The 11,582-nt window shown below is 39.5% G+C and overlaps 1 protein-coding gene across 1 annotated transcript; it reads left to right on the top strand.

Moving 5' to 3' along the window:
* Nucleotides 1-352: 352 nt before the first annotated feature.
* LOC104275096 (HEAT repeat-containing protein 5B-like) lies at nucleotides 353-9,666 on the top strand (the record flags this gene model as incomplete). Its single annotated transcript, XM_009870946.1, has 5 exons — nucleotides 353-650; nucleotides 1,617-1,744; nucleotides 1,931-2,075; nucleotides 6,913-7,182; nucleotides 9,442-9,666. Coding segments are annotated over 5 exons (1,066 nt in total), but the record flags the coding sequence as incomplete, so codon positions are not given.
* Between the last annotated feature and the right edge of the window lie 1,916 nt (nucleotides 9,667-11,582).

The following is an 11,582-nucleotide window of genomic DNA, read 5'->3' on the forward strand; positions in this document are numbered from 1 at the left end:
CCTAGGCCATTCTATGATTCTATGATGAGATGTTTTCCAGAAGAAAAACATAGCCCTTGAGACTAGAGCAGATACTGTCTTACAATATTTTACTGAGTTAAGAATAAGTGTTCTATACGAAAAATGATGCAAGACCTGATGACTCAGCCTGCCCTTCTTCCTCTCTGCTTACTGTTCCATCGTGGCCGCTGCACTTTGTTACGACAGGTACAATTGTTGCTCCATCATAGGGAGAATTGGAGTGCACTGTCATTAACAAGGAGTACGTCTGAATATGTGCATGATCAAACACACCTGGAATAAATAATCCAATACTTTTAGAGTATATGCTTTTTGTCTATTATTTGTCTAGAAATTCAGAATTTACCATTTCTTTGCTAATTTAACAGGGGGAGCATTTTACACTCCAGAAACTATCGATACAGCTAGGCTGCATTACCGAAACTCCTGGGCTCCCATACTGCATGCAGTAGCGCTTTGGCTCAACAGTACAGGATTTAATGCTTCAGAGTCAACAGAAGAGACTGCTGCAGCAATACCCAGTTCACAAAAACGTGCTACATCCATTATGTTAAACCAGACACCTGGAACTCCGCCTACGACTAAATCCTTGCCAGAGATAAACAAAGATCGAATGCATTTAATTTTGGGTAAGAGTTACAAGTTGAGAGTTCTGTAGCAGCACATTATGATATGAAATGGTATGGGAATACTGAGCTTAAAATTTGGGAAGTTTAAAATGCATCACATGTCTGGATAGTACTATTTTGAAATATTTTTGTCTCCTCCACTCTGTATCTCTCTGCCTCCTGTGTTCTTTATATTTTGACAGAGTAATTGTCAGTGTGATTATTGTGATTTTTATAGACAAGTTGCATATCTAGGTTATTTATGTAATAGAATAAAATGAGTAGGAACTGATCGACACTAGTATAATTCAGATGATACCAAATGTAAGGCTTCAAAGACACAAGATTAGTTAGTAAAGTTAATTAAAAATACACACATAAAAACACAGTTCAGTAGAGACTGATATTTGACAAGTCACATAGAATAATTTTTGCATTGTTTTTTCATCTGTGAGTAGCACTCACTGTTTCTCTTTGTTGTTATCTAACAGCTCTAAGAGGTGGATGTGATCACTTATTCTGAGGAATGCCTACAGCTGAGATATGCAGATACTTAAAACCAGAATTAAATGCCATATGTATAATACGAATATTGCATAATCTTTGAGGTTTAACTTCATCTCTGTTATCTTTACATTTAGAAGAGTTCAGTAAAATAAAACTCAGTTTACAGTTGAAGTATTCGGAAGTCAGACTTACAGATCCTTAAAACAAAGTGTGAATTTCCATTCAGTAACTCAAGTTGCTTGCTGTCACTGTTTAGCATTTTTCCTGCCAAATTTTCAGGAAGACATGATGCGGAAGAGAAAGCTGCTACAATTCTGCAGTTTGTAATAATGCATAAACTATGTTTGCCTCTAAAGGAAGAACTGAGAAAAACATGTATCTTTCTTTAGTTAAGAACCTGCTATGCTTAAAAGAAATTTTAAAAAGAAAACTTGATTTTATAATGATGTAACCATTCTTTTTAATTATTGCTCATTTCAGGTGTTAGTATACAGTTTCTGTGTTCCCCACGACCTGAAGAGCCTGTTGAACATGTTACATCTTGTTTGCAAGCACTTCATACATTATTGGACTCCCCTTGTGCCAGAATCCATATTGCAGAGGATCAGGTACTGTATGAGTGTGTAGTAACAATCAGCTTTTTCTAGGTCTTGGTCTTTCATCTGTGATGATTATAAAAGCTGTAATTATTTTTGTGTGAGAATAGTATTTGCTCATCATAAGCAAGTGACATAACAATTAGGAACTGTTAAGTCCTAATTAATTTTTTTAATATCTGTTTTCTTTTACTGTAGCTCCTTGGTGTTGAACTCTTGAGTGTGCTTCACCGACTCCTGTTGACCTGGGATCCTCCTTCAGTCCAGCTACTGGTTACAGGAGTTGTCCAGCAGATAGTAAGAGCAGCTCAAGATTATTTACAGGAAAAAAGGAACACTCTAAGTAAGATTTTGAAAACACGGCTTGCTTTGCAGTGTAAATAAGCAACAAGTTTTCATATTGGGAAAGGAATTCAAATACACTGGAATGGGGTTACACTGAGGGTGAAAATTATATGTATTCCACAGATACTTTTGATGAATTGTAATCTTTACCTGCTAATTTCTTAACTGTTGCAAGATGTAGTTTCTTCTTCCCCTGATTATTCTAGTGGTTATTCTTTTCATGTCATGATTTTCATTCATTTTTCTTGAATGTGAGTGATGAAAATTATACCCAGCACACTACTTAACACTTACTAATACCTTGTTTGGGTCATTAATGTTTCTTTATTGACTGCGTCCTTAGCACTTCATTTACTTTTTGTCTAAAGTTTAACGGTTCAGCCCTCAACGCAGGGTCTTGTGGTGTGTCCCTGGACAGCTGGCATTCATGAGGTGAGTGAACTTCTACTGGAACCAGTGTGAAAACTTGCCTGCCCAGGAGATCTTGCCAGGAAGTAGAACAGACTTGCATCTGGGTTCTTACTTCACTGGCAATCAGGGTGTGTCAGCATCCAGAAGCTCTGGGAACGGAGTGTGCAAACAGGAGCAAGGCAGTTGGCATGGAAAGGCAAGCTCATGCAGCCCAAAACTGCTGCTCAAGACTCTACAAGACTGCTAGAGTCAGCATAATGATGCCAGTCACATACAGCAAGACACAGTCTGCTGACTGAGAAACAATCATCTCTGGCACATCAGAGATCTAGTGACCTGTCTTGAAATTCAGATTAAAGTCTGGATGTGACAGTCCTCCAGGTGCTTTTCTGTGCAGCCAGATCTGGAGGTGACATTGGTCTTACCTGTGAGATGTGAAGGAAACGCATGTGAAGGTGAGCAGACTGTAGCATCAGGAAAATGATGTGTTGTTCACAGAGATCCTGTAGGTGCAGGAGCCCAAGGCCCATGTGTCCCAGAAGGAAGGACAGCCATAGGCTGTGCTGGAATACGGCCCTGAAGGATGAGACTTCCATGAAGGTGGGCACTGCAAGGTTGTGACTTCCAGCAACTCCTGTGACTTTTGGCTTTATCTTCAGATATCCAGAGATCTGGCAAGAGGAGAAGAGGAAGAAGCTGTCAAGGTAGTTATCTGGTCAGCTGTTCCTTTTTGACAGGTCAGAATTGATACCAGTATGAAGAAGTGAAGGGTGATACCAGTCAGGAACTCTTCTTGTTTGCCACAGACTGCCTTATCAAGAAGAGGAGATGGGTGAAGCCATACTAAACCAACTGGCAGAAGCCTTCCAGTCACACGCCATGGGAGTCTCATGAGAGACTTTTACCATCCAGACATACGCTAGAAGAGCACCACTGCAGGATGCTAACAACCTGAAGCTTTCAGAAACATATGAGGCACCAGATGCTGGAAAGTCCAAATAAGCGAGATGCTTGGTGAATCTGCTCCTCACTAATATGGAAGAAATGGTTATGCGAGTTAATGATAGCAGTGCCTGTAGCAGCCATTAGAGTTCACGATCCTGCGGGAAATGAAGAAAGCAAATAGCAGAACAAAAGCTTTGGCCTGACTTAGCAGACTTGGCCTTGTGCAGGGACCTTGCAAACAAGATCTTGTAAACTTCTCAGAAGGGCAAAGGAAAGAGAGATGGGTCATCTTCGGTGACAAAAATAGCTCATCCAAAAGTGCAGGATGCCAAGCAGAAAAAAAAAGGCTGACTTAGCTGATTGGAAACTTCTGACCAAGCTCAAATGTGACAAGGAAGTGTATGGATGGTGGAAGTGGGGGCACACTGCCCAGGAAGATTACTCAGGAAGTCTGCTTAGGTATGTAAGAGTGGAATTAGGAGAGCCACAATCTGGCTGGAGCTGAGGCTGGTGATGAATGTTAAGTGTGACAAAAAGGGCTTTCATAGATATGTTGGCAGCAAAAAGACCTGCTACTGAATGAATTTGGTGATCTAATGACAGAACACATCTTGGGGAGGTTGAAACTGAGGCACTATTATCTTTGCTTCGTCCTCCTGTGTGTCTCTGTCTAGTGTGCACTTTTAGGGGAGAGGATTGCTACCTAGAGTAGAAGAGCATCAGGTCAGAGACTGCTTAGGTAAAAGCTAGACATCCCCTGAGATGGAATGCATCTGAGGGAGCTGGCTGATGGCATGCTAAGGCTGCTGCAGTCATCTTTGAACAGCTGTGGTGCTCAAGGAAGCCTTCTTATGAATGGCAAAAGTAGACACTATATCTAACTTTCATTAAGTAAAGATGCAAAGTGGGCTTTTGGATACTATATGCCAGGAAGCCTACTCTGTGTGTTGAAAGATTTTGGAGTCAATTCCCTTGGAAACCACTTGGAGCACATGAAGTAGAAGAATGTGATGGAAATATTGGCTACAGACTTGCCAGGGACAAATAATGCTTAATCATGGTCTGTGATGAAATAACTGGCTTTGGATGAAGGGGGAGTGGTGAATATTACTTAGCTTGACTTTTGCAAGGCTTTTGACCCAATACCCAAATAGTATCATTGTCAAATTGGAGAGATGTGAACTAAAAAGTAGGAAAATAACTGGCTGGGCTGCTATGCTTGAATGCTGTTAAGTGATTTGAGTCTAACTGGCAGCTGGTTGCAACAGGTGTTCCTCAGAGTTTGGTATTGAGTCTGCTACTGTTGAATGTTGTCATTAACAACTTGGATGACAGGACAGAATGCACTGTCAGCAGATTCGTGGGTGATACCAAATTGTGCAAGTTATGGATACAGAGGAGGGCAGTGCTGCCTTTCAGGAGAATTTCAAGTTGCAGGACTGAGAACCTGCTGAAATTTGGTAAAGACATGAAAAATCCTGCATTTGAGGTGGAATAACCCTGTGTGTTGGCTTAGGCTGGGAATCTGACAGACTGGATAGCAGGTTTGCTGGCTAACAAGTTGAATGTGACTCCATGGTGTTCCTGTGCAGCACGGAAGACTATTACATAGCTGCATTAGAAAAGCATGACCAGTAGATTAAAGGATATGATTGTTCTTTCAGCTTATGCTTATGAAGATGTATCTGGTACAGTGTCTAGTGTTCCTCACCCTTCTCCCTCATCCTGAATGAGAGAGATGTTGGCAGACTGAAGGAAGTCCAGTGGAGGTCCACTAAGCTGCTTGGGAGGTGAAGTATGTGACACATGAGAAGAGGCTGAGAGAGCTGAACATCTTTAGTCTGCTGAAGAGAGAGTTAATATGGGATAGAATAGCAATCCCCCTTCTCAACAGTGATTTAAAGGGAAGACCAATCCAGAGTCTTTTGATGATGGAAGAACAAGAGGAAATGGACACAAGTTGCAGCAACGGAAATGCAGATGGGGTACCCGGGAAAAATTTGTCAACGTGGGGGTGATGAAGCAGTAGAACAGGTGCACAGGAGTTGTGATATCTCTGTGCTTGAAGATACTCAAAACCATATCAGCCCTGAGCAACTTGCTCTAGCTTTTAAGTTGGCCCTGTTTTGAACAGGAGATTGGACTTGGATGAATTATGGAGATCCCTTTCAACTTATTTGTTTTCTGAGCTTCTCTGATGAGTCGATAGACCTAAATCCTGTTCTCCTACTTGGCCTCTATTGAGCTTTAGTAAAATTCATGCTTTCTTCTTTTATCTTTTGTTATTCTGTTATGGTATTTCATCTTCTGATGTTTTGCTTAAGCTTCTCATCGGCATATTCTGTTATTTCATTTCTGCTATATGTAATAATATCCTTGATAATGGTATCAACATAAGTCTGGAAGCTACTTTCTGAGGTACTTTTAGTAACACTTCTTCCTTTTAACAGAGGATCTCCCTGTTCAATCATTCCTTTACCGTTTCTTAAAAGTCTTGCATTGGATGTACTGCTTCCATCTTTGCCAGATAAATCAGTGGCAAACTCACAAATAGTTCACTGATATCTGCTTAGGTTAGGTCTGCCATGTTTTCTTTTACCTGTAAGAAGTAAAACCTGAAGAATATTCTCCTACTGAGGAAAACTACCATCTTAGTCTGGCACAAAGTACTTCTGAGAAAAAAAAAAAATCCAACTGTTACCTTTTGCCCATTTTCCACATAAAAACAGAGAGAGGATTTTCCTAGGACTTGAGGAACCAGCACAGCTAAAAATGCAAGCTCTGTTCCTTCATATGAATCAATGGAATTGTTTACTGTAGGCCCAATAAGTTGCATTTTTCCAAATCAGTGAATGTGATAACACTGGCAATCATTTAAATTCACAGGAGCTCCATAGGGGTAGTTCAAGCCAGCTCTGACTTACTGAGTCTCTGTTGCTGTTTAAAGGGAGAAGGAAAGACTGCAGCTGGCCAAGCTGCCATTCAAGAGACTTTGTGAGCCGAGTGCACTGAAATCATGAACTCAGACACAGAATCCTACAATGCTTTTCTGTTCTCTCATTTCATAATCAATTTAGACTGAAGTAAGATTTTTTCAGGGTTGAACATTTAACAGCCATTAAATTAAAAAATTAGTAATGCCTATTTATTTGGCAGTCATTTATGTTAATTTTACAGTCAAATTTAAAGGAACTAAAATAATTACTGCATTTTTATTTTGTGTAAGGATCACTACTTTTTCTTCCAGTTCTGGATGCATTTTTAGTAAGTACTGTTGCAATTGCAATACTTGTAAAGTATTTTAAACCCTTTTAAGTCATTCTGACTAAAACATTTAGTTTGGTATGAGCCATGTTTGTCATATCTTACTGTGAAGAAACTTTTTTGATTTTTAAATTCTTTTTAAAAATTGTTTCATGTACTCTTTGGCATGGAATCTTTCTTAGCTGTCTCCTCAGACATCTCTTTCCTTTTTTCAGATGAAGAGGATATTGAGGAAAAAGAAAATCCTCTTGTTTTAGGGGAGGGAGGCGAGAGTGGTGGTCTCGTGCCTGGAAAATCTTTAGTCTTTGCAGCCATGGAATTGCTCATGTTTATCTTGGTACGGCACATGCCCCACCTGAGTTCAAAAGTTTCAGATTCTCCAAGTCACATTGCTGCCAAATCCCACCTCTCTGAGGAAAGCGCTCGTCTTGTGGCCGCCACCGTTACTATACTGTCTGACCTGCCTTCTCTGTGCTCTCCAGCAGGTAAGGTGCTGTTACTGTAGGGGAAGCGTAGCGAGCGTAGGATTCTAAAACCAAACTGTAAATACATTTTAAGAGGATACTTGAAGGGTCATCTATTGAAAAGTATATTTAGGTTCTAAAGTAAGTTAAGAATTCAGGCTTTCCCAGTGAGCAACATGAAGGAATGTATCTGTGCTGCAAGTTTTCTGAAGAAATGAGCTCTATATCACTATGATTTTATTGTTGATTTTTTTCCTTTTTTCCTGATTTTGGAACCTTTTGGCCAATTTTTATCATGCTGTAAAAGAAACATGTACATCTTGTGGATAATTAAATTTCTGAGAAGTTCATGAAAAGCAGCAGCTGGGTGAAAAGAGAATCAAACTGAGGAAAAAACAGCTCAATTCAGCTGTGGTGCACTTGGTTTTGCAGCCGCTGGCTGTCAGTCATCCCAAATGTGACTCCAGACTAAATGGAGCTTTCTTCTGCCCAGGGAGACTGTCACAAAGGATATGTGTAAACTAGGATAATTGCACTGAGTGGAGTTCAGGGGTAAAGGACACAATTGCATGGGAAGCTGTGCTCTTTGAGTTTTGCTTTTCAGAGAGCAAATTGCTTCAGAGTTGTCTCGTGGGTCTCTGGGAAGTTTTACACACTGATATAGATAAGATGTTTTAGAGGTTGGTCCCTTAATGAGCCACGTGGTGAATAGCATATTTGGATAGAGTCATGCTCAGAACACAACAAGGGCTGTCTTCAAACAGACAATTTGTTCTACAGTTCTTTAAAAAACAGTAGATTTTGAGCTGATCTGAAGTCCTGCACTGCTTTTTATTTGATTCCTGGTGGTTTTTCCTTTATCCGTTTTGAGGTTGGGGTTTTTTGGAGATTTTTTTGTGGAGTTTTTTTGGTGTGGTTTTCTTTTGTGTGTGGGGAGCTGAGGCAAAGAGAGTAATGGTACTACTTCTGTGTTGACTGGAGTGAAGGCGTAACTCCCAGTGTTTGGCATGTGGCCAGTGAAAGTAGCTCAGAAACTATTGTTAGTCTGCAGAGACTGTTAGAGTTGGGCTTTTTTCTTTTCAAGAAGATGTAACCAGCTGATAACAGTAGGAGATGGGGGCATAGTACATGCACAAACATTTGTGTTAATTGAGCTTTTGAAGGTAATGGAAGCTGTAAACTAAAAGAACTCATCACTTTCTGTGACTGAGTGGGTTTTTGTATTTCTTCCTCTTTCTTTAAAACATGAGCATCCTGCAGTTTCCACTGTAGAAGATTCTGGGCAATCTGATCTACAGGAGCTGCTGCTTTGAAAAAAGGGGTTGGATTAGATGACCTCTAGAGGTCCCTTCTAGTTGTAATTAATTCTACTTAGTATATTTACCCTCACAGCATTCCCAGAAGTAGGAAAATGTTTGGATATATGCTTCCACAGATGTGGGAACTTGAGGCATAGAAAAGGTGTGGAAAGAGACTTGACAGTCTTAAGTGAGCTGTAATTGGTATTGCCTGCGTAAACCCAATAGCACCCTTATTTCAGTCCTACAGGGACTTTTAAGTCTGCATGTGTTATTGAAATTTTTAATAAAGTTCCAAGGTGTCTAAAGTCAGGTTACATGTTACCTGACCAATATTTCTTGAGTATGCCTAACTTGCCTCTGCAGGACTGGCTACACAAAATATCTAGATGCGTACTGATTTCTTCAGAAAAGCAATGCAGTAGGAGGACCATTTTGTCTCCCGATGGCTGCAGCTTCTACCCAGCATGTGAGGCAGACAGATAACTTCCTTACTTTGCTTCTGGGACTTGTACATCACACCAGCTTCCTTGGAAAGTGCCTTAACTTGGTTTGGCTACCTGTTTCCAGACCTCTTGTTGTTTACTTCATAGGACCTTAGCAATATGCAGATCCTGTTTTAAGATGTTTAACAATCTGGACATGTTCAATATGATACAAGGCATGCAATACATGGTATGTAGGGCAAAACTTTAAAAGCTTACTCATAATTCCTGAACTGACAGCAACATTTTAAGTGTTGGCTTATGTGACTTGTGTCACATGAGGATACACTTCAGTAGTGCTGATGAATTAATTTGGTGATAAAATGTTGAAGAGCACATATAATTTATTATCTGAATTACAGTTTTTCTTGGTGCCTTCTTTGTCTCCTAGCCATATATATTCATTGGGAAAGCTAAAGAGGTTATTTATCCTGCTTGTTGGAATTACCTTCAGAAATTCTTTTTTTTTGTTTGTTTGATTTCTTTTTTCTTTCTAGGATGTATGACAGTCTTGCCCACTATCCTGTTTCTGATTACAAGAGTACTGAAAGAAACAGCAGTAAAATCAGCTGATAATCAGGTCCCACCTCCAGTCAGTGCAGCCCTTCAAGGGATAAAAACTATTGTTACTCTTCCAACAGTCAAGACTGATGAAACTCAGAAACAATGGACAGGTCTGATCCGCAGCACTCTGGCATCTATCTTGGAATACTCTCAACCTGGTAGGTGGTTTCCCAATGCAGGAGAGTTCAAGAGAACTGGTTTTTGCTGTAATGAAAAGGCAAATATAGTATCTGCCTAAAATTTAATATGCTTCATGTCTGTGGGTTGGGGATTAAACAAGGTGATGAATTGCTTGCAAAATTGAAATGTGAGAAAGACCTGAGTGCACAGAGCGTAACTAATGAGTTATTTTGTGTTCAAGAAAAGCTCCGTATTTGCTTTAATAAAACAGTTACAACACAGGAGTTCTCATCCCAGGTTTGTCACTGGTGGTCTGTTTTCTTTGACAGTATTGACCATAACCTCCTGTCAGAAATTTTGCATTTTGCAACTCATATTGCAGCTCCCCCTCTCCCCCAATCAGATCCTTTCTATAGGGGTATTTTTCTGTTACTAGCTCAGACTTTCCTCTTCCATTCTGAATGCCATTGTGATCTGATTATTCCATACTTTAGATTTTCCTCAGGCTGACCTTACCAGTCTTCATAGTTTCAGCTAATGACGTGTTTCTGGAACTTAGAAATCAACCTTGCAATATTGATCGGTCTGCTGAGTGGCTAACGAGAAAATTCTGAAGGAGTTTCAAGCTGAATTGGCTTCACTTCCTGGACTGTGTCTCAATTTCTGTGACTGCTGGCAACTCTAGACATGTTGGCAAGGCCTGAGTAAACTATCATTTCCACCCCTCCTTTCCTCTATCCACAGAATACCTGCTAGCTTAAAAGAAAGTTGTAGGGGAACTGATCTCTTTACTGAAAATGTAATTGTTCAGTACTGTACATGGACTTGACACCTTGAGTTAAAACTCAAGAAAAATGGTAATCGGTGTATTTTTAAAGTATTTGTTGACACGATTTATATAGTCTTAATGACAGTGAGTGTTAAAGTCAATGAGTGTGAAGATAACAAGGGATAATTCTGGCAAGGCTCATACTAGAGTATGATCTTCACAATACTGGTAGAAGCTTTCAGTGGTAAGGAAAAAATCCTACTCCTGCCAAAAAAAAAATCTGTTACCCACCAGCAGGATCTCTACTGTGTCTCTTTAGAGAACTGCAGACTACTCTTAGTTCACATTCATACTTGGCTTTCCCCTTCAAAAACGAAAAAATATGTACAATCTCAGCTGCGAAAGAGAGAGACGAAGATTTGTCACTTGCATAATGGTAGTTAAGCCCAAAAGCGTCCCATTACATCCCCAAGGAGTCAAGAGCAGCTTGGATGGAGTTACTCATGTGAGAGATAGGGAGCGAGAAGGTAAATGATCTTGAAAACGTCTGAAGGGGAGGGATTGGTAGATTTATGTTAACCAAATCAAACTTCTAATCTGATTTGTCACATCAGCTCTCACCTTCCAGCCTTTTGTTACTGTAAAGATTTCCCAGTTTCTCTTTCCAGAAACATTACTTGCTTTAGACTTTTTTTTGCAGACTTCAGAAATCTTTATCGATTCCTTGCAAAAATGTTTTTTTTTCCTTTTCCCTTCTAATCTTCTGTGGAGTGGGACATACCACGCACGAATCTAAGTGAGGTCTACTGCATATAATTTCAAGTCTTGTAATTCAATCAAATGTAAACAACGTTAAAATTTATTTATTTTTTCTTAAATTTTTACTTAAAATGTTTGGAGTATTTTTTCGAAGTGAGGTTTCACAGCATGGCTAAGCCAATTGAGTGAGTAGGTGATGTTTATAAAGGGCAATCATGCTGGTTTTGGTTGGACTTTTTTTGCTGACTATTTATCTGTTGTTTCTTTGTTCCTCTCAAGAGGGAGTGGAACCAATCTGGCCAACAAAACCAGCAGAAGAGTATTTTTAATATACAATTATAAAAATGTATTATTATTAAAATATATATTTTATATATTACATATATTTGTATAAAAACATTCTTATATTAAACATATACAATATAT

This window comes from Apaloderma vittatum, unplaced genomic scaffold, assembly GCF_000703405.1.
Source record: "Apaloderma vittatum isolate BGI_N311 unplaced genomic scaffold, ASM70340v1 scaffold18156, whole genome shotgun sequence".
NCBI lineage: Eukaryota > Metazoa > Chordata > Aves > Trogoniformes > Trogonidae > Apaloderma > Apaloderma vittatum.